The sequence below is a fragment of the Protopterus annectens genome, chromosome 2.part0 (assembly GCF_019279795.1).
Source record: "Protopterus annectens isolate FY-2018-M chromosome 2.part0, PAN1.0, whole genome shotgun sequence".
In the NCBI taxonomy this organism is placed as follows: Eukaryota; Metazoa; Chordata; order Ceratodontiformes; family Protopteridae; genus Protopterus; species Protopterus annectens.
This window is the reverse complement of record NC_056728.1, coordinates 223,523,287-223,547,295: the sequence shown is the minus strand read 5'-3', so window position 1 is coordinate 223,547,295 and position 24,009 is coordinate 223,523,287. Positions and strand designations below refer to the sequence as shown.

The 24,009-nt window shown below is 45.3% G+C and overlaps 1 protein-coding gene across 1 annotated transcript in view; it reads right to left on the bottom strand.

The window, feature by feature from the left end:
- The window catches only part of SF3B1 (splicing factor 3b subunit 1), a 1,956,191-nt gene that overhangs the window by 1,875,875 nt on the left and 56,307 nt on the right, over positions 1 to 24,009 (bottom strand). The window contains exon 2 of the mRNA XM_044060306.1: positions 4,284 to 4,545. Coding sequence (XP_043916241.1) covers positions 4,284 to 4,545 — 262 coding nt within the window. The remainder of the gene's footprint in view (positions 1 to 4,283; positions 4,546 to 24,009) is intronic.

Below are 24,009 nucleotides of genomic sequence, written 5' to 3'. Positions count from 1 at the left end.
ATCACAGTGGCGGAGTCACGCCTGTCACTTCATGACGACGCCCGCTCCGCTAGCTCTAGCGGCTCCTTCTGTAGCATGGGATAGTAGCCGCATAGAGCTATTAGAAATACACCTTAGAGTGGCCATTCGGGTAGAGTACAACTGCTTGTCCTCTGCCGACATGGACTCCGGGGGCGACCCAGCGTACTCTTTAATAAGGTCTCACTGGAGCCGTATGACATGTGCTGTGTAGTTCAGTGACCTTACCGAGAAGGTAGCTGAATTGAAGACTCCCTTCCCAAGGCGGTCCATCGCCCGAGAATCCATGCTAGGAGGATGGACTGAGGGACTTTCTTGGGCCAGTTCCCTCTTGGTGGCTGCCGCCACCAACATGGCATCTAACGGGGATCCCTTACTCCAGTGCAATCTGTCAGAGGGGGGACCAAGGATCCTATCATGTCTCTTCGGGATGGGCTCCACAGTGTCCGGCTCCTTCCAAGCCCTGGTAGTGATCAGGTCTACCAGGGGGTCGAGTGGAGGGGACACCCAAGAGGCAGACTGGCCTGCTTCAAACGCCTCCAGGAACACAGATTCGTCCAAGGTAGGCTTTGGGGCAGACCACCCTCCCCTTATCCTGAGCATCTCCATGATGTCTTCGGGGGGTGATCTTGGGGAGCCTTCCCCTTCCTCCAAATCCGTGTCCTTGGTTAAGGACTCAGGGGAGTCTAAGTTCCTCCTTTTGCACTTGCGCTTGTGAAGGACCTCCTCGGGGGGGCTTTCCGAGGAGGCCTCACCAGGCTCATCAGGTCCCAACAAGGGAACTACCTGGGACGTTAGAGCAGGCTGTCCCTGGGGCCAGGTGATGGAAGCCGGAGCCATCTGAGAGGGAGTGTGGGGCGGAGCCGTAACTCGACAGAGCCCTCTCCACCACGTCGAAAGCCAAAGTAGAGCTGCTCTCTCTGGGATCCGAGAGCAAACCCTCCCTCGGATCAGACAAGCGGATCAGGGCCGGCGCCGACGCTATCAGATCCGACGGGCCAGTATGCTCCGACCTGGACGGAGCCAAAGGCAGACTGACACCCTCGGATCCGAAGCTCAGCTCTCGGCTCCAAGAGCTTAGATCCGCCGAAAAGTGACCCGACAGACTCGAGGGCGCTGTCGGCGCCGAAGTACCCGATACTATTGGCGCCAACACCCCCCCGGCTCCAATGCCGCTTGGCTCCGAAGACTCCAACCCGGGAGAAGGGTTGGAGAAGGAGCGATCGGGGCAAAAAAAGGAGTCAAGCTCCCCCCAGGAGGGGGGGAGGCAAGAGCACTCCCATCTGCAGTTGGGCCTGGAGAAATCTTCTCATCATCCAGTCCAAATCTGCATCCATTAGGCTTTTAGCAGATCTAGAGGAGGCCACCGAGGCGGGACGGGAGTGCTGCCTCGATGACCTCGAGGGAAATCAGGCCTCCTCCTCCCCCAGCCCCGGTGAGAAGCAAGGTGACCGCAGCCGAGAAGGAGAAGCTTCGGAGGACTTGGAGGGGGAAGCCTGCTTAGCTGGCGGGGCAGATGTAGAGGCCTCAGCCCGCTGCTTGTGGTGCTTCTCCCTGCGCCTCTCTTTTCTGGCTTCCCTATCCTCCTGCCCCGAGTTGGGAGGTTGAGTCCTGGCCAGAGGAAGGGAAGCAGTCATGGGTACTGACGCAGCTGCGGCAGATGCCACGGGGGGACCGGTGGTCGGAGCCGCGTCCGGGGGCAGAAGTCCCACCAGAATCAACTTCGACTTCCAGTCCTTAAGTGCCCTGGGGTTGAACGCCGCGCAAATAGCGCATCCAGAGGAGAGGTTATCAACCCCAAGCCACAACACGCACAGAGTGTGGCCATCCGCTGGGGATAGCTTATGGTCACACTCGGTACATTTAGAAAAAAATGTCTTTGGGGCCTCAGACATCACTGGAAGGAAGACACACACACTAGGCCCCAACCACACATAGACACACGCCCTAACATTCTCAAGATGGGGGGGGGGGGAGGAAATAAGCTACAATTAAATTAGAAGAGAAAAACTACAAGGGAAAGCTAAACACACACACAACACTCTTATGACAGAAAAAGTAAAGAAAAGATCAAAATTTCTCCCAAGTCTTGACTAATGCCTGGAACTCAAGGATCAAGCTGCTGGCTTCAACAGCGGCAAACTAGATCTGAGGTCAGGTAGGGCTGGCAGGGGATTATGGGTAAGGGGAGGAGCTTGGAGCTTGGATCTCTGCTGTTGGAAACTGCCGGTTCGGATCCAATATGGATCCAAAGACCCATAGGTTGATGCCCAAATGAAGTTAACTACTTCAGATTTGGAAGGTTTGGTCGGTGGTTGGGGGCTACAATTTGTAGTGGTATGGGTAGAGTTTGAGCCTGGGTTAGGATGAATGTCCCCGTCTATTAAGGAGTGGAGGAATGTAAAGTGCTTAGGTTGGAGAGGCTTACAATAGTAGTCTAACAGTTTTTTTAGTTTTTAGGTTGCTATATTTGATGTGAACTAGTCGATGATATTTAGCTAGTAAGTAGCTGGGTTTGCAAGTGAAATTTAGGAAGTTTGGAGATATGGCTAATGTTGGCATTAAAGTGTGTTTGGAAGGGAAGAGGAGGGTAGAGTAGAGGGGTTGTTCATAGGAGGTTAAGAGGTAGGTTGTGGTTAGAGCAGGTAGGAGTGAGACCAATATTAATAGTTGTGATTGGTATGGCATGATTGAGAAGAACTTAATATAGATGATGAGGTGGGAATTTAAAGTTGAGATAGGTTTTATAGGTAGATTAGGATGTGTGCCAGTAGGTGGTGCATGTTACCAAAGGGGATGAGAGATAAAGTATCAGGGGGTATGTTTAAGAGGTTGAGACTGGGTGTGGTAAAGATGAGATTAGAGTGATTGCAGGCTGGGTGTGGTAAAGATGAGATTAGTGTGATTGGAGTAGGTGTACAGGGGGTGTGTCTATACAGGAAAAAATGTAGGACCACTGGGGGCGGGTGGGAACTGGGGGCAGGGTAGGGAGCAGAGTGGACATGTGGACAGACCACAACAGTCTACAAAATAAAAGTAAAATAAGTGTCACAGCAGAAAATGATTCTTCTTGTCAAAATCTAACAGACCACCCCCACACCAAAAAATAATAATCTGTAATCTTCTCAGATGGCAGTCACAGAAATAAAGTATAGCTTAGAAAATCTATAAAATGATGACAACAGAATGAAATATTCATCAGCATCTGAATACAAAAAGGCATTCAAATCAAGTTTACATCCAAATTATTTAAAAAAAAAGAAATAAAATAAAACTCTGTAATAGACCAAACTTCACTTTTAATGCAACAAAATAACCCAGTAAGCACTTTTGTCTCTTAACACTGAGACTTCATCAGACTGAATTAAATATGACAATCATTTCATATTACATTACATCACATGACTTTTCAGGTTTAATGCCTTAACCCCTTCCTTCTCAGGTATGCCACAAAATCTTCTCTGCTGTTTAACCCTGGAGGATAATGTGCATTAATCTAACCTGCCATAAGTATTCCGGCCATCCAAGTTGTTGTTCTGCATTAAATAGTGTTGCAAAACCAGTGATGGCCCCCAAAACAAATTTAAAATCAATTATACAATCTCCCATTACATAATGCTTACCTAAAAGCATTAGTATCACTGCCAGTTTCCACTGCTCTTTTGAATTCATACATCCTCTTGTGTAATTCCCTGCTTGCACGTCCTACATAAAATGCCCCACAAGACTTACAAATGGGAAAATATTTTGCATGCAATTTTTGTGATTTAACATGACGGAATAAATGAAATTACTGTGAACAATTTTAAATTTAATATTAATAGCATTTATACATGCAAATCGAAACATGTGTATTTGTGATGTAATGTTAAGTATTTAAATGAAAGGATTGTCATATTTAATTCAGTTGTTATTCGGTCAACGTTATTTTTTTTATTTTAAAAAAGGACAAAACATGTCATATTACAGCTAGTAGGATTTGGCTTTGAAAGTCTAAATGCATAATTAAACACTTCTGAAAAAGTAAAATATTAGTGGGCTTTCTAAAGCTTTACACTTGAAATATGAATGCCTTTAAAGAAGTCCACAGACATCCTTTAAATAAAGAGGAAGATATTACAGTAAAGGCTCTGACTTTCTGGAGAATTTCTGCTTGTTGCTGGCTGTCTGGCTTCTGTGTGCATCCCTTTAACCCTTCACCTTAACTATTAAGAAATGATACCAACAGGCCAAGTCCAATTTAAAGCTTTCATTATCTGACTTACCTGGAGTGGGTGTGGCCATGTTCATGGCTGGTGTACCAATTGGTGTTTTACCAGGGGTAAGTACTGGTGTGCTACCACCCATCTGACTTGATGGTGTCTCATCCCAACGGGACTTCCTTTTGCTTGTTGCTGGAGTAGGTGTTTCACCAATGGAGTCACCTCCCCGATCTGTCCGTGGAGTTTCAGCCCAGCCACTGCCATGTCCAGGGGTATCTGAAAAGGGGGAAATGTGAAATAAAGTTGTGAAAGCAGATTCTGCACACTGCAAAACATTCATGTAAAAACAGTAAAATTACATGCATGCTGACAGTAGCATCCAAATAAACTTAACAGCAAAGAGCAACTTCAGTCAACAGGGAAGTGTACTTAAGGGTTCATATTTCACTATTACACTACCAAATAATCTAGCAAGTCTATTTCTTCAAAGGGGCACACTGGTAAGCATGCATTCATTCATGTAACCATTCGAGCCTAGTGAGAGTCACAACAGCAAGCAAATATGGGTTCGCCAGACTTGCTTAACTCCAGCATCCTTTCAATCACTACAAAAAGCTCTGTCCCACGACTGTTCGCATTTCACCATAACATTCCGGTACACTATCTGCAAAGACACTACAGCATCCATCTGATGGTCACTCTCCCAACACTCCCATCATGATACTCTGACCCCTTCAAGTATCCATTCCTCCCCAACCTGAAGGTGGCAATTCTCTCTTTCAAGGACCTTAAGAAAGCCAAAGCTTGTAACCAGACAGTACCTAAAATGCTTAATGAATCAATCATCCCTCATACTGACAGCAGAAATCAGTGAATCAGTCTGCCTTATGTTTCTAACTGCAATACTGCATTTGTGATACTCACTGCAACTTAAAAAGACCAGGAAAGCAGCGGAATATGGCTATCTCAGTCAGTGGTACAGGACACACCAAGTCAAACCAATACATTATTCATCTATGGGCACAGAATTCTTACTTCAAAGTTTAACATATTTGCATTTACAAACAGATCTTCTGTACTTTAAGTGAAGTTAACCAATGTGCATGAGCAAAAGCAACCCTCCGTGTACCTGTACACAGATGTTTTATTTTATTTATAGCAAATTTAATTAGAAGTTCTGTACTTACCATAACTAGGTATCTATGTTGGCTATTTTCACTTTTCCTCACTGATGGGACTCAAATCCGATATCGGCTCTGACTCCGCCGCTTTTCAAGACTTTAGGATCGGATTATCAAGCTCCTCCTTGAAATCATAATGCACCATATATTCCTCAACTCCCCAGATCGAGTTTGCTACCTTACATCTGAAAGGATTAAAGAAATACTACAGAAGAAATAAAAATTTCTAAGGCTCAAACCTGGAACCCATGGGTGCCGAATTTCTTTTAAGCACTTCTCAAAGGCACCAGGGCAGGGGATGGCTGGGAGGGACACGAGGTAGAATGAAAATGGACAACACAGATACCTAGTTATGCAAGTACATAACTTCTAAATCTGATGATGTCCTTTTCATTCTTCCTCACTGATGGGTCAGAGTCCACAGCTATGTGATCCCTGACTGGCACTCAAGGAAGGATGTGCCAGAGCACAGCTGAGCCTAAGGATGCCCTGCCCCTAAAAATAATATACAATTTATAATGTGCGACAAAGGTAAGTCATAGACCAAGTGGCTGCAGCATTAATTTCATCAATTGAGGCTCTGGAAGAGAAAGCAGATAAAGTAGCCATAGCTCCGGTGGAATGAGCCTTGGGAGGTAGAGTCAAATCTATACCCTTCTGAGAATAAATGAATGAAATACAGCCCATTATCCATTTAGCTAAAGCGATTTTTGAAACTGCCTGACCTGACTGGCTTGTTGAGAAAAAGAAACAGTTGATCAGACTTCCTATGCTTTTTTATCATGTGGAAGTAGAAATGTAGTTGCCTGTGAACATCTAGGAGATGCAAAATATGTTCACCTTTATTACAGAATATGGAGAAGAAAACTGGCAATTGACTGGATTGGTTAATGTTAAGACTCCGTGGCCACCTTAGGCATGAAGTACGGATTTGTTCTCATGGATCCCCTAGCTTTATGAAAAATGATGCAAGGAGGTCTGGCTGACAAAGCTTGAAGCTCTGACATTCTCTTAGTGGAAGTAATAGCTACCAAAAGGGTTGTTTTCCAACAGAGAAATTGCATGTCACAAGAAAGTACAGTTGTGTACCTACCATAAATGTAGATGTTAGAGTGTATTCACTGCTGCAGTCATTACAATTGGGTTATCCTGCTGGCAGGCTACCCGCAGTCGGCCTGAATTCCAAAGTCCTGGTCCGGTGTCGGTTGCTGTCGCCTCCTCCCTGATGTCAGTGCGCCAGGGGTATAAAAGATGCAGTCAACGCCATTTTCGTCAGTTTTTCTTGCCTCAGATGTCAGGTGCTCCCTAAAGGGTAGGCTAAATTATGCCAATAAGCATGCATGTACTAAAGTAAAAACTTTTCCTTCATCTACAAGCAAATACACCACAAAGGTTGCATAGATTAGAGAAGTACAGATACGTCCCAGCAAAGGAAAGGGGGATGGTGGGTGGGTAACCTGGACTGCAGCAGTGAACACACTCGAACATCTACATTTATGGTAGGTACACAACTGTACTATGTTCATCGTGTTTCACTGTTGCAGTCATTACAATTGGGTTGAATTCCAAGGCTAAGGATGGGAGGCCAGGGTTAAATAGGAGAGGCTATGAGGCCCTGCAGAACTGGAGTGGCAAAGCCTGCCCTGGATTTAGAGTAGAGAGGTAAGTGATAGTGCTTTGTAAAAGTGTGCACTGAACTCCAAGTTGCAGCCTCTAAGATGTCTTTGGATGGTACTCCTCTGAGGAAGTCTGCTGAAGTAGCTGCTGCTCTGGTTGAATGGGCCTAATGCCCTTAGGCACTGATTTGCCATGCTGTGAATAGCAGAAACGAATGCAGTGGCCTATCCACTTTGAAATAAGTCTGCTTTGAGATGGCCTTTCCTTGTGATCCTGCAGCATATGCCACTAGAAGTTGCTCAGTCTTTCTGAAAGCTTTGGTTCTGTGCAAGTAAAAGCGTAGCTGCCTGTGAATGTCCAAAGAATGCAGAAGTCTCTCACCCTTATTCTGTGGGTTTGGATAAAAGGTAGGCAAATGAATTGTTTGGTTAAGGGCCACACTGGACACTACCTTAGGCATAAATGTAGGGTTTGTCCTTAGAGAAACCCTGTCTGGATGGAAAATAAAAGGTTCCACACCTATGAGTGCCTTGCAGAGGTTATTGCTAGGAGCAGAGTTGTTTTCCAGGATAAGAATTTTATATCAGCTGTAGAGGCTGACTCAAAAGGAGGCAGTGTGAGTTTTTCCAAGACATAATTGAGGTCCCATGCAGGTACTGGTGCTCTCCTTGGAGGTCTTGTGTTTTTGGGACCTCTGAGGTACTGCCTTAGTAATGGATGAGAAAAATACGTGGTTCTGTATTGTAATGAGCTGAAATTGCAGAGGCATGAATCTTAATTGATGAAAAGAATAGGCTTTTGTCCAGCATCTCAGTTAAGTATTGCAAAATCTGAGGAATATTTGGTGCAATCGTGTCAATTCCTTGTGCCTGGTTCCAAGCACAGAATCTCTTCCATTTTTCTGCATAGGATTTTCTGGTGCTAGGCCTCCTAGCCTCCAAAATAACATCCATCACCGCTTTAGAGAGAGGTGTGTTTTGAATGGCTACATTACCCGCCATGCTGCCAGATTTAAGGTCCTGACTTGGCTGTGAAGGATCTGTTTTGTTGGGTCAATAAGTGAGGAATCTGAGGTAATGTCCAGGCAGTGCATTGAGACAAATTCTTTAGGATTGGGTACCACAGCTAGCGGGGCCAGTCTGGGGCAATCAGTATCATTTTTGGCTTCTCTTGTCTGACCTTTAGGAGTACCTTGGGGAGGAGAGGCAGTGGAGGAAAGGCATATACTGTTAAGTTTTTCCAGCTGAAAGATAGAGCATCCACTTTCCATGCTTGCTTGTGATAAGTCCTTGTGTAGAATCACTGTAGTTGGCAGTAGTGAGGGGAGGCAAATAGGTCTAGGTCCAGGCATCCCCAGTTCCTTGTTATCATGCTGAAGACTTGTGGATCCAATTTCACTCGTGGGGATCAATTAGGTTTCTGCTTAGTTCGTCTGCCAGAGTATTTATCTTTCCTGGCAGGAATTGTGCTTGCAGATGTACTTGGTAAGTCAATGCTGTGTCCCACAAAGTCATGGCTACTCTGCAGAAGGGGTAGGAATGTGTGGCTCCCTGCTTATGTACCACATGACTGTAGTATTGTCTGTCTTTATCAATAGTTGTCCTGGATGAAGTAGATCCTTGAAGGCTGTCAGGGCATTCTGAACAGCTAGCATCTCTTTTTGATTGATATGTAGATGCATTTGGCTTGCGGACCATGTGCCCTGAATACATCTTCCTGCCATATGGGTCCCCCAGGCATAATCTGATGCATCTATTGTTAATGTCTGAACTGGCTGTGGGTAAAGTGAATGGCTGTCCCTTGTTGTGGTGACAGGCCTTTGCCCACCATCGAAACTCCTGTTGCAGGCAGGAAATGAGGGTAATTATTGTTTCCAGACTGTGGCAATGTTGAGTCCAAACACTTTTTAGATACCATTGTAGTTTCCTCATATGCAGTTTTGCATATGGAATTAGCAGAATGCAGGATGCCATGAAGACCAAAGCCTGCAGAATTTTCCTTGCAGATGACTGGGTCTTTGTTGCCAACATTTTGAAATAAGTATTCAGTTGTCTTTGTTTGTCTGGCGTGAGATAAGCCATCTGGGCAGTTGTATTTAAGCTTGCACCCAGGAATATTATCTCTTGAGAGTGTACTAGTTTTGATTTCTTTTCGTTTACTGTGTACCCTAGGCATGTTAGCAATCTTTACAAATGCCAGATGCTGTAGTAAAATGCCTTTGTTCTCTGCTTGAGTAAGACAGTCGTCCTAGTAAGGATAAATTTGTATTACTCTGTCTGCAAAATGCAATTACTGGTGCCAGACATTTTGTGAAGACCCTGGGCACAGTAGATAAGCCAAAGGGCACTGCAGAGAATTGGTAGTGCATTGAGCCAGCTATAAATCTGAGGTGTCTTCTGCATGATTGTCTGATTGGGACATGCAGGTATGCCTCTTTTAGGTCTAAAGTCACAAGCCAAGTCTTCTTGTCCAGCATGGGCAGAAGCTGCTGCAAAGTCAACATTTTGAATTTTGGATTATCCAGAAATGTGTTTAGAATAGACAGGTTCAGTATTGGTCTCCAGGCTTTGTTCCTTCTGGGCACCAAGAACAGTCTTGAGTAAAATCCTAGTCCCTGCTCTTGTTGTGGTACTCGCTGAATAGTCCTCATGTCCATGAGGGATGAAACTTGTTATTGTGACTCTGCCCATTGGTTGTGTAGCAGGTCTGGCATACCATTTGCCCTTGGCAGGGTGTGAAAGTGGAACCTGTAGCCTTGTGACACTATATTCAAGACCCACTTGTCCTGGGTGATCATGTGCCAATTTTGTGAAAAAAGTGCTAGTTTTCCCCCCTAAAGGAGCTGCCAGAAGATAAGTGCTTGGTGCTGGCAGGGGGAAGTCATTGAGACTTGTTTTCTGTATGGCTGTGATTTACCTTCTCTGCTTTTAGAAGTAGAAGCACCCCATTGATTAGACCTGTATGAGCATTGGGGCTGGGATCTGCCTCTGGGGCATCTGTATCTGCTTCTTTGTGGCCTGTCTGACACTGGAAAGGACCAATTCTTTGTAGGCCAGTTCCTGCTAAATCTGGGAGGCTGTACCTGTAAGAAATCCTTGACTGTTTGCATAGATTTGGCTTTGTCCTCCATTTTCTTTAACACCTCTTTTGCTTTAACACCAAACAAGGTATCACACTGTAATGGAGCATCTAATAATTTTGCTTTAACATGATCAAGCAGATTCTGTTCCTTTAACCAAGCATGCCTCCTAATGACAGAACCCGTAAAGTACAGTTGTGTACCTACCATAAATGTTGATGTTCGAGTGTATTCACTGTTGCAGTCATTACACTCTTGGGTTATCCTGCTGGCAGGCTACCCGCAGTCGGCCAGAATTCCAAAGTCTAGGTCCGGCGTCAGTTGCTGTCGTCTCTTCCCTGACGGCAGTGCGCCAGGGGTATAAAAGATGCAGCCAATGCCATTTTCTTCAGTTTTTCTTGCCCCAGATGTCAGGTGCCCCCAAATTGGTAGGCTGAAAAATATGCCAATAAGTATGCATGCACAAAAATAACATTTCCTTCATCTACAAGCAAATACACCACATTGGTAGTATAGGATAGAGAGGTACAGATAAGTCCCAGCAAAAAAAGGGGGGATGGTGGGTGGGTAACCTGGACTGCAACAGTGAATACACTCGAACATCTACATTCATGGTAGGTACACAAGTGTACTATGTTCATCGTGTTTCACTGTTGCAGTCATTACTCTTGGGTTGAATCCCAAAGCTGAGGATGGGTGGCTGGGCTAAATAGGATTAGGAGAGGCTATGAGGCCCTGCAGAACTGTAGTGGCAAAGCCTGCTATGGATTTAGAGTAAAGAGGTAAGTGGTAGTGCTTTGTAAAAGTGTGCAGTGAACTCAAAGTTGCAGCCTCTAAGATGTCTTTGGTTGGTACTCCTCTGAGGAAGGCTGCTGAAGTGGCTGCTGCTCTGGTAGAATGAGGCCTAATGCCCTTAGGCACTGATTTGCCATGTCGAGAATAGCAGAAATGGATGCAATGACATATCCATTTAGAAATAGTCTGTTTTGAGATAGCCTTTCCTTGTGATCCTGCAGCATATGACACTAAAAGTTGCTCAGTCTTTCTGAAAGCTTTAGTTCTGTCCAAGTAGAAGCGTAAAGTACAGTTTTGTACCTACCATAAATGTAGATGTTCGAAGATCCACATTGCTGCAGTCCTTACTTATGGGTAGTCCGCTGTCCTCGGTCGGCCCGAATACCAAAGTATTAGGCTGACGTCGGTCATGGGCGCTCAGATCTGACATCAGAGCGTCAGGGTATAAAAGCGCATGACCGACGTCATATCCTCAGTCTTTTCTTGCCCCAGATGTCAGAAGGCCCCAAAAAGAAAGGCCACAGCCAAAAACAGAATACCACCCAAAAACATGCCCAACAACAACCACCACCCAAACCATATAACCATGCCAAACTACAGTGGGGAAGGAGGGAGGGTAAATTGGACTGCAGCAATGTGGATCTTCGAACATCTACATTTATGGTAGGTACAAAACTGTACTATGTTCTTCATCTCACATTGCTGCAGTCCTTACTTATGGGTAGAATCCCAAAGCAGAGGAAAGGGAGGATGGCAAAATCATAAAGCATTAGGGGCTGCTAAAATGCCCTGTAATATAGCAGTGGCAAATCCAGCCCTAGACTTAGAATAGAGAGGAAGGTGGTAATGTTTAGAAAAAGTATGTACTGAACTCCAAGTAGCTGCCTCCAAAATATCTTTCGTAGCTACCCCCCTTAGAAAGGCAGTAGAAGTGGCAGTAGCTCTAGTGGAATGAGGTCTGATTCCAGCCGGAATCTCCTTACCATGATGGGAATAACAGAAAGAAATACAAAAACCAATCCATTTAGAAATAGTTTGTTTTGAAACAGGTTTTCCCTGAGAACCTAGAGCAAAAGAAACAAACAACTGCAGAGACTGCCTGAACCCCTTGGTTCTGCTCAAATAATAACGCAACTGCCTATGAATATCCAAAGTATGCAAAATCTTTTCCCCTTTATTTTGGGGGTCTGCATAAAAAGTAGGCAAATGAATAGTTTGGTTCAAGGCCACACTAGACACCACTTTAGGCATAAAGGAAGGATTAGTACGCAAAGATACCCTATCCTTATGAAAAATCAGGAAAGGTTCCACTGCCATAAGGGCCTGTAATTCAGAAACCCTTCTTGCAGAGGTAATGGCCAACAAAAAAGCAGTCTTCCATGACAAATACTTTAACTCGGCAGTAGCTGCAGGCTCAAAAGGTTGTAGAGTAAGTTTTTCCAACACAAAATTGAGATCCCAAGCAGGAGTAGGAGCTCTACGTGGGGGTCTTATGTTCTTTGCCCCTCTAAGAAATTGCTTAAACAAAGGATGAGAGAATAAAGGAGGGTCACAGTCATAGTGAGCAGAAATGGCTGCAGCATGAACCTTTATGGAGGAGAAGGACAAACCCTTGTCCAATAACTCAGTAAGATATTGAAGAGACTCACTTAAATCAGGCTTGGAAACATCAAAGTCCTTCCCTTTGCTCCAAATAAAAAATCTCCTCCATTTATCAGCGTAAACTTAACTGGTACTAGGCCTCCTGGCCTCCAAAATAACATTCAAAACTTGTTGTGGAAGCTGAGACCCTCCAGAGTCTAAAACAGAATATGCCAGGCTGTTAGATGCAGAGACTGAATCCTGACATTGAGGAAGTGATTGCCCTCTTGAGACAAAAGATGCGGAATCAAAGGCAGAGGCCATGGAGGCTCTCGTACTAAACTCCTCAGTAGTGGGTACCAGTGTTGTCGAGGCCAATCCGGCGCTATCAGAATCATGGATGGCTTGTCTTGTCTGGCCTTCAAGAGTACCTTGGGTAGAAGAGGCAGAGGTGGAAAGGCATATACATGATGATTGTTCCAACTGAATGATAGAGCGTCCACCTTCCAAGCTGTGGGATGAAACATTTTTGTGCAAAACTTTGGCAACTGGTAATTTAGTGGAGAAGCGAACAGATCTATGTCTGGAGTTCCCCATAACACTGTCAACTTTTGAAATACATGAGGATCCAATTTCCACTCATGAGGATCCACTATTTGTCTGCTCAGCACATCTGCTAAGGAGTTCTGTGCTCCTGGTAGAAACCTTGCCTGAAGATTGAGGTGTAAACAGAGCAGTCTCCCACAAAATCATCGCTTGCCTGCAAAGTGGGTACGAATGAGTTCCCCCTTGCTTGTTGATGTACCACATGACAGTAGTGTTGTCTGTTTGAATCAACACCTGCCCTGGATGAAGTAAATCCTTGAAAGCCATCAATGCAAATTGGACTGCTAACATCTCCTTCAAGTTGATATGCAAATGTTGAAGTCTGACAGGCCACGTGTCTTGCACCCATTTTCCATTGAGGTGTGCTCCCCAAGCCTTGTCGGAGGCATCTGTCGTTAGAATCTGACTCGCCTCTGGTCGGATCACAGAGAGTCCCTTGTTTAGGTGACATTCCTGAGCCCACCACAAAAATTCCTTCTGAATGCAAGGTATTATCTGAATGACAGTGTCTAGATCTTGGCAGTGTTGTGTCCATACATTTTTGAGATACCATTGAAGCTTCCTCATATGCAGTTTGGCATTGGGAAGCACCAGAATACAAGATGCCATGAACCCCAAGGCTTGAAGGACTGTCCTTGCAGTCAGCCTGGACTGTAGAGACATTTGATGGAAATAAAGAGAAAGGCTTCTTTGTTTGTCCGGAGTCAAAAAGGCCATCTGGGAAGCTGTATTCAGTCTCACACCCAGAAAGCACATGTCCTGAGAGGGTACTAGACTGGACTTTGTTTCGTTCACAGAATACCCTAGGCATCTTAACACTACCATCACATACTGTAGATGCTGAGGAAGTTCGTCCTTGTCTTGTGCAATAATCAGGCAATCGTCCAAATAAGGATAAATCTGTATTCCTCTTAACCTGAAAAAGGCTATCACTGGAGCCAGAACCTTTGTGAACACTCTGGGCGCAGTAGATAAGCCAAAGGGCAATGCAGAGAACTGATAATGTAAATTTCCAGCCCGAAAACGCAGGTACCTCCTGCAACTGGGCCTGATAGGAACATGAAGATAAGCCTCTTTCAGATCCAGAGTAACCATCCAGTGATCTTTTCCCAGCAGAGGTAAAAGCTGTTGTAACGTCAGCATTTTGAACTTTGGAATGTCCAAGTAAGTGTTGAGGATAGATAAATCCAAAATCGGTCTCCATCTGTTTCCTTTCTTTGGTACTAGAAACAGGCGAGAATAAAATCCTAGGCCCACTTCTGACAGAGGAACTGGCTGTATAGCTCCCATTTGAAGAAGTAAAGAAATCTGTTTGTGAGCCTCTATCCTTTGCCGAGGAGAAACGTCTGGCATGCCTTTGAAAGGAGGCAAGGTATGGAAATAGAACTTGTAGCCTCGGTGTATAATGTCCAATACCCATTTGTCCTGGGTGACTAAAAGCCAGTTTTGCTTGAAAAGTGCTAGCTTTCCTCCCAAAGGGGCTGCCATGCAAGAAGAATCTGGCAGCCGGAAATGCAGGTCATTGGGCCTGTTTACGAAAGGACTGGCCCCTGCCCTCACCAGCAGATTGTGCAGGCGAACTCCATGTCCTGGGCCTGAAGGTACTCTGAGCTCTGCCCCTACCACGTCTAGATCTACCCCTAGACTGAGAATCAGAAGAAGGGTACGTCCACCCCTTAGTAGGCCAATTTCTACTAAACTTTGGAGGTTGCACCTGCAAAAAATCTTTAACAGTCTGCATAGACTTAGCCTTGTCTTCCATTTTCTTCAAAACAGACTCCACAGGGGGCCCAAATAATACTTCAGACTGTAAAGGGGCATCCAGAATTCTAGTTTTAACATGCTCGGATAAATTCTGATCCTTAAGCCAGGCGTGCCTACGAAGAACTGAACCAGTGGCAGCCACCCTAGAAGAAGCCTGTAAAGCATCAAAACCACACTGCAAAGAATGCTTCCCCACTTGTTCAGAGACATGTACCAAATCCTGCAATTCTTTACACTCTATGCCCTCTGCCAAAGCATCCACTTTAGATCTTAGCTGAGAAAGGAGGAAATTCTGATACTTCAACATATGGAACTGGCAATTTAAAGCCCTCATTGCTAAAGTAGAAGAGGTATATACCTTCTTACCCCATCTGTCCAAAGCTCTAGCTTCCTTATCTAGAGGAACCGGATTCTTTACAACAGAGGCTCTAACACCCTTAGGCCCCTGACTAATAGTTTCTGGGTCCGCCCTAGGACTCTTATACAGATATTTATGAGCCTCAGGCACCCTATAATACCTGTCCGGTTTAACTGGTGCAGGAGGCAAAGAATCTGGATTAAGGGAAGCCTCCGAAAAAACATCCTGAACAACATCCAAAACAGGAGGTATAGCCAAGGGTCTATGCTGTGGTAAAAACAAGAACTCCCTAAGCCTCTTCCGTGAATCAGAGAAATCCTGTCCTTCCCACTTAAAATGCTCCCTCATGGAATGAAGAGTTTCTGAAAATGAAAAATCCTCTGGAGGAGAAGCAGAAGGAGTGGAATCCTCTGCATCAGAATCAGAATAAGGGAGAAAATCTGGAATGTCTTCAGCAGAGGACTCTGAATCATCTGAGGCCTGATCCAAACTTTCCAACTCTGGCTCCACCCTGGGCCTCTTATCAGGAGGGGGCATAGAACCTCTAATTAAAGTAATCAAATCTTCTGCCATTTTAAGCATGTGCTTTTTAGGCACTGACCCTGAAGCACCAGGACTGACACCAGAGGAAGGCAAAACAGACCTGCCCTTAGAAGGAGCCTTAGAAATAGAAGCAGAAGGCCTAACCACCCTAGGCATAGAAGGGAGAACAGTAACCTGAGAGGCCCCTTCAGCCTGACCTGACTCCTGAGAGGCCACATCTTGTAAAATCAAAGTTTCCCCCTGAGACTCAACAGAAACTTCAGCCGGATCCACCTGTTCCACTGTAGCTTCTAAAGGACCGGCGTCCGAAACGGACGAATCATCCTGCCTAGGCTTTAAAGATTTGTCTTTGCGCTTCTTCATGGAAGCGGGCGTCTGAGGATCCGACGGCATATTATAATTACACCGCTTACCAAAGACTAACCTAGCGCAATCTAACCTTCGCTTAATAGTGCGCTTATTAAACCTAGCACAAAACCGACACCCGACTACGTCGTGCTCCGGTCCCAAACAAGGAATACAAAGAGAGTGATAATCCCTATGCGGTATCTGTTTCCCACAAGAAATACAATTATTCACTTTTTCTGACATCCGGTAAATAACTGAGGCAAGAAAAAACAAAAATATTCCCCAACGGGGTACTTAGCCCAACTTGGTATCGGTCTGAAACTCCGAAAACGAAAAATTTCAGAACGCCGAACGGCACTTGCAACGCTGCTTCTGCATCGGACCATGCGGCAAAAAAGACTGAGGATATGACGTCGGTCATGCGCTTTTATACCCTGACGCTCTGATGTCAGATCTGAGCGCCCATGACCGACGTCAGCCTAATACTTTGGTATTCGGGCCGACCGAGGACAGCAGACTACCCATAAGTAAGGACTGCAGCAATGTGAGATGAAGAACATCTGCCTGTGAATGCCCAAAGAATGCAGAATTTTCTCATCCATGCTCTGTGGGTTTGGATAAAAGGTAGTAAAGTGAATGGTTTGGTTGAGGGCCACACTGGACACCACCTTAGGCATAAATGTTGGGTTTGCCTCACAGAAACCCTGTCTGGATGAAAAATGATAAAAGGTTCCACAGCCATGAGTGCTTATAACTCCGAGACTCGTCTTGCAGAAGTTATTGCTAGGAGCAGAGCTGTTTTCCAGGATAAGATTTTTATATCCGCTGTTGAGGCTGGCTCAAAAGGAGGCAGTGTGAGTTTTTCCAAAACATAATTGAGGTCCCATGCCGGAATTGGTGCTCTCCTTGGAGGCCTGATGTTTTTGGCCCCTCTGAGGTACTGCCTTATTAAAGGATGAGAAAAGATAGGTGGTTCCGTACTGTAATGGCCTGAAATGGCAGAGGCATGAATCTTAATAGATGAAAAAGAAAGACCTTTGTTCAGCATCTCAGTTAGGTATTGTAAAATCTGAGGGATATTTGGTACATACGTGTCAATGCCTTGTTCCAGGTTACAAGCACAGAATCTCTTCCATTTTTCTGCATAAGGTTTTCTGGTACTGGGCCTCCTGGCCTCCACATCCATAACAGCTTTTGAAAGAGGAGTGTTCTGAATGGCTACATTCTCCGCCATGCTACCAGATTTAAGGTCCTGAGTTGGCTGTGCAGGATCAGATTGTTTTGTTGGGTCAGCAAGTGAGAAGTTTGAGGCAATATCCATGCTGGACCTTGAGACAAGCTCTTTAGGATTGAGTACCAGTGCTGGCGTGGCCAGTCTGGTGCAATCAGTATCATTTTTGGCTTCTCTTGTCTGACCTTTAGGAGTTCCCTGGGAAGGAGACGCAGTGGAGGAAAGGCATATACGGTTAGATTTTTCCAAATGAAGAATAGGGCGTCCACTCTCCATGCTTGTTTGTGGTAAGTCCTTGTGCAAAATCTCTGCAATGGCAGTTATGAAGGGAGGCAAATAGATCTATGTCTGGGCATCCCCATTTCCTTGTTATCATGCTGAAGACTTGTGGATCCAGTTTCCTGCTTAGTTTGCCTGCCAGAGTATTTGTTTTTCCTGGCAGGAATTGTGCTTGCAGGTGAACTTGATAAGTCAATGCTGTGTCCCATAAGGTCATTGCTTGTCTGCAGAGGGGGTAGGAATGTGTACCTCCCTGTTTATGTACCACATGACCGTAGTATTGTCTATCAGTAGCTGTCCTGGATGAAGTAGGTCCTTGAAAGCTGTCAGGGCATTCTGAACAGCTAGCATCTCTTTTTGATTGATGTGAAGATGCATCTGGCTTGCAGGCCATGTGCCCTGAATACATTTTCCTGCCATATGGGCCCCCCCAGGCATAATCTGATGCATCCGTTGTCAGTGTCTCTCTGGCTGTGGGTAAACTGAATGGCAGACCCTTGTTGTGGTGACAGGCCTCTGCCCACCATCGAAACTCCTGTTGCAGGCAAGGTATGAGTGTAATTACTGTCTCCAGGCTGTGGCAATGCTGAGTCCAAACACTTTTTAGATACCATTGTAGTTTCCTCATATGCAGTCTGGCATATGGAATTAGTAGAATGCAGGATGCCATGAAACCCAAGGCCTGCAGGATTTTCCTTGCAGATAACTGGGTCTTTGTTGCCAATTTTTTGAAGTAAGTAGTCAGTTGTTTTTGTTTGTCTGGCGTGAGATAAGCCATCTGGAGTAGTTGTATTTAAGCTTGCACCCAGGAATATTATCTCTTGAGAGGGCACTAGTTTTGATTTATTTTCGTTTACTGTGTACCCTAGGCAAATTAGTAATCTTTTTACAAACGCCAGATGCTTTAGAAGAATGTCTTTGTTCTCTGCTTGAATAAGGCAGTCGTCGAAGTAGAGATATATTTGAATTCCTCTGTCTGCAAAATGCAATTACTGGTGCCAGGCATTTTGTGAAGACCCTGGGTGCAGTAGATAAGCCAAAGGGCAGTGCAGAGAATTGGTAGTGCATTGAGCCAGCTATGAATCTGAGGTATCTTCTGCAAGACTGTCTGATTGGGACATGCAGGTATGCCTCTTTTAGGTCCAAAATTACGAGCCAAGCTTTCTTGCCCAGCATGGGCAGTAGCTGCTGTAGAGTCAACATCTTGAATTCTGGAACTTCCAGAAACGTATTTAGTATAGACAGGTCCAGTATTGGTCTCCAGGTTTTGTCCTTTCTTGGCACTAAAACGTCTGGAGTAAAATCCTTGCCCCTGCTCTTGTTGTGGTACTTGTTGAATGGCCTTCATGTCCATGAGGGCTGTAATTTGCTTTTGTGCCTCTGCCCACTGATTGTGTGGCAGGTCTGGCATACCTTTTGACCTTGGTAAGGTGTGAAAATGGAACCTGTAGCCTTGGGACACTATGTTTAAGACCCATTTGTCTTGGGTAACCATTTGCCAAGTTGATGAAAAAAGTGCTAGTTTTCCCCCTAAGGGGGCTGCCAAACTAAAAGTGCTTGGATCTGGCGGAGGAAAGTCATTGGGACTGTTTCCTGTAAGGTTGTGGTTTGTCTTCTCTGCTTTTGGAGGTAGGAGCACCCCATTGTTTAGGCCTGTATGAGCCTTGGGGCTGAGATCTGCCTCTGGGATGCCTGTATCTGCCTCTTTGTGGTCTGTCTGACACTGGAAAGGACCAATTTTTAGAAGGCCATTTCCTGCTAAATCTGGGTGGCTGCACCTGTAAGAAATCCTTAACAGTCTGCATGGATTTTGCTTTATCCTCCATTTTTTTTCAACAATTCTTCTGCTTTAGTACCAAAGTACGCTGCAATGGGGCATCTAATAATTTAGCTTTAACATGATCAGGCAGATTCTGTTCCTTTAACCAAGCATGCCTTCTAATAACAGAACCTGTAACTGCGGTCCTGCAAGAGGCCTCCAGTGAATCATAACCACATTGCAAAGTATGCTTTCCCACTTGTTCAGCTGCATGCAATAAATCCTGCATTTCCTTGTTGTCTGAACATTCAGTATTTGTCAACAATTTCTGTTTAAGCAGAGACATTAAATATTGCTGATACTTAAGCATATGAAACTGACAATTTAAAGCCCTTAGAGCCAAGGTAGCAGAAGTGTAAACTTTTTTCCCCCATCTGTCCAGAGCCCTAGAATCCCTATCAGAGGGGACAAGGTTTTTTGCAGTGGAAGCTTTGAACCCTTTGGGGCCCTGGGAAATAGTTTCTGGGTCAGCAGCGGGGATATAGGAATTTATGAGAATCCGAGACCCTGTAGTATCTGTCTGGCTTAGCAGGTGCAGGGGGTAGAGTCAGGGGACAGGCCGGACTCCGAAAATACATCTACAATATCTAGAACAGGTGGAATACCAAGGGGTCTGTGCTGAGGAAGTAGCAGAAAGTCTCTGAGCCTTTTCTTAGATTCAGAATAATCTTGGCTCTCCCAGTGGAAATGCTCCCTCGTGGTATGCAGGGTTTCCCCAAAAAAAAATCCTCAGGAGGAGAGGCTGAAGGAATGGATTCTTCAGCATCAGAGTCCTCATAGGGAAGCATGGAATAATCCTGTTCAGAAGAGGAATCAGAGGAAATAGAAACCTGATCAGAAGAATCATATTCTGTCTCTTGCCTAGGCCTCTTAGCAGGAGGGGGATGGGAACCCCTAATCACAGTAATTAGGTCTTCGGCCATTTTAAGCATCTGTTTTTTAGGCATGGAAGTCTGAGTAGGAGAATGCTGCACTTGTTCCTTTGTCTTTAGAGCTGCTTTAGTCTTTGACTTTGAAGCTGAAGATGGCTTAACATATAGTTGTGTAGGTCTGAAGACACCCTCAGAAGCCGATGCCTGCTCAGCGGCTCTGGACCCGTCTGAGGTAATGATTTCCGAGTGTCCAATACCTTGAGTATCCAGAAGCCCAGTCGGCTCCACGTGGGAGTCGGAAGCGGCCTGTGGCTCTGAGGTAGCGGGCGTCAGGGGCTGCGAAAGCGCCTCACTGAGAACCGGCGAGTGGCCTAGCAGAGGCCTCGTTGTCAGTTTTGGACCTCAGATGCCTATCCTTTTCCTTGTCCTTGCGTTTTTTGTAAACTCCGGTCATCAGCAATCTTTGGCCAAAGTAATGAAATGCAAAATCGAACCAACGCTTAATAGTGCGTTGGTTAAATCTAGCACAAAACCGACAGCTAGCAACGTTGTGATCAGGGCCTAGGCAAGGATTACAGTAGGAGTGAAAATCCTTATGAGGTATTTGCTTCCCACAAGAAATACAATTGTTAACTTTTTCTGACATAGGTCTGGAGCAAGAAAAAAGTTTCCCCAATGGGGTACTTAGCTTTAATTAAGACTTCGGTTCTGAAATTCGGATTTGAAAATCTCAGGAGTCGGCCGACCGGCACTTGCGAACTGCTTTTGCTTCGGGCACCACGCGGCAAGAAAGACTGAAGAAAATGGCGTCGCTGCATCTTTTATACCCCTGGCGCACTGGCGTCAGGGAAGAGGCGAGACAGCAACCGATGCCGGACCTAGACTTTGGAATTCTGGCCATCTGCGGGTAGCCTGCCAGCAGGATAACCCAAGAGTAATGACTGCAACAGTGAAACACGATGAACATCAGTGGCCCTGCAGGAGGCCTCCAGAGAATCAAAACTACATTGCAAAGTATGCTTTCCCACTTGTTCAGCTCCATGCAATAAATCTTGCATTTCTTTGTTTTCTGCACATTCAGAATTTGTCAACATTTTCTGTTTAAGCAGTGACATAAGGTATTGCTGATATTTCAGCATATGAAACTGACAATTTAAGGCCCTTACAGCCAAGGTAGCAGAACCTTGAATCAACACGTGCTGGTGGTAAAGAGTCAGGAGACAGACCAGATTCTGAAAATACATCTACAATGTCTAAAACAGGAGGCATAGCAAGGGGACTGTGTTGAGGTAGTAAAAGGAAGTATCTGAGCCTTTTCTTAGATTGAGTAATCTTGGCTCTCTCAGTTGAAGTGTTCTGTCATAGTATGCAGGGTCTCCCCAAAAGAATAATCCTCAGGAGGAGAGGCTGAAGGAATAGATTCTTCAGCATCAGAATCCTCATAGGGAGGAAGATAGTATTTCTGTTCAGAAGAGGAATCGGAGGAAATGGAAACCTGATCTGAAGATTTATATTCTGTCTCTTGCCTAGGCCTCTTATCAGGAGGGGGATGGGAACCCCTGATCAAAGTAATTAGGTCTTCGGCCATTTTAAGCATCTGTTTTTTAGGCATGGAGGCCTGTTCAGAGGAATGTTGTACTTGTTTCTTTGTCTTTAGAGGTGCTTTAGTCTTTGCCTTTGAAGCTGAAGTCGTTTTCACATATAACTGTGTAGGCCTGAAAACACCCTCAGAAGCCGATGCCTGCTCAGCGGCACTGGAGTCCGGACCCATCTGAGGGAATAGTTTCAGAGGGTCCAATACCTTGAGTTTCCAGCGGCCTAGTCGGCTCCGCGTGGGAGTCGGAAGCGGCCTGCGGCTCTGAGGTAGTGGGCGTCAGGGGCTGCAAAGCACCTCACTGAAAACAGGCGACTGGCCTAGCAGAAGCCTCGTCGTTGGTTTTGGTCTTCGGATGCCTGTCCTTTTCTTTGCGCTTTTTATAAACTCCGGTAGTCAGCTGCTCCAACGGCATTATATAATTAAATCTTCTGCCAAAGTAATGAAATGCAAAATCAAACTGACGCTTGATAATGCGTTGGTTAAATCTAGCACAAAACCGACTACTAGGAACGTCGTGGTCAGGGCCTAGACAAGGAATACACTAAGAAAGAAAATCCTTATGAGGTATTTGCTTCCCACAAGAAATACAATTATTAACTTTTCTGACATCGGTCTGGAGCAAGAAAAAAGTTTCCCCGACGGGATGCTTTGCTTTAATGAAGACTTCGGATCTGAAATTTGAGCTTGAAAATCTCAGGAGTCGGCCGACCGGCACTTGCGAACTGCTTTTTCTTCGGGCACCGCGCAGAAAGAGAGACTGAAGAAAATGGCGTCGGCTGCATCTTTTATACCCCTGGCGCACTGACATCAGGGAGGAGGCGACAGCAACCGACGCCGGACCAGGACTTTGGAATTCAGGCCGACTGCGTGTAGTCTGCCAGCAGGATAACCCAATTGTAATGACTGCAACAGTGAAACACGATGAACATTCAGCTGGTTCAAAGGGCTTCTGGGTAAGACCTTGCAGTACCAATGCAGATCCTAAGGGGGAGAAGGACGTTTCATTGGAGATCGAAGATGAAAAATTCCCTTCATGAAAGCTTTATATAATTTGGAATAAGAGAGAGACAGGAGGCCCTCTTCCCAACATGAAAATTGGATATGGCAGCCAACTGAAGTTTGATGGTGGAGAAACTAGCTTCTTCCTGAAAAAGGGTGCTAAGAAGGAGGAGAATTAACACTGTAGATGGTGAGAAAGTATCAACACTCTCCTTGACACCCTAATTGAGAGACTCCTTCACTTGCTGTTGTAGATTTTTTAGTGGAAGCCCTCTAAGAGGTCAGGATAATGTCATGGATAGAAAGGGAGAGCCTTTACTTCCTTGCAATTACTGGAACTGGAGAAACCATGCTGTCAGTTTTAGGGTGTAAAGATTGGGAAGCTGACAGGTGAGAAATGAGATCTTGTGTGGGATCCAGAATCCAAGGTGGATGCTTGAGATGAGACCAAAGGAACGGGAACCACACCTGACAAGACCAGTATCAGGCAGTGAAGATTACTGAGCTTTTCAACCTGCTGGCTTTCTGTAGGACTTTCGGGATCAACAGAAGTGGAGGGTAAGCATAAAAGGAGACATGGGGCCAATCGTGGACTATAGCATCCCTTGGTGACTCCCCTTTTGGGGGGGATCAGAGCAAAATACTGGTTTCACTTAAATTTCAGAGGAGAGGTGAAAAGGTCCCAACAAGGTTGGCGCCAACAGCTGAAAATCTTGTCTGCCATTAACTGGTTGAGAGGCCCACTTGTGGAGGAATCAGAATGGACCTGCTGAGTCTGTCTGCTAAAACACTGGTTCTCCCCGGAAAGTGCAGTGCAATTAGAAAGCGGTCTGAGGATATCGCCCATTTCCAAACTCTCATGGCTTCCATGCATAATAGGTACAAACAAGTTCCTCCTTGTTTGATGATGTACCACACTACTGACATACCTGTGTGAATCGCAATCGTCCCCAGAGGGAGAATGTCCTGAAAGGCTTGCAACATTAGGACTACTCATCTCTTGGACACTGATGTGCAAACTGGCCTTCATGGATTACCACATGCCTTGGACCATCTTCCCTTGGTAATTCCCCCCCCTCACTGGGAAGCATCTGTGGTTATTGTGGCTATCGGGGGGGGG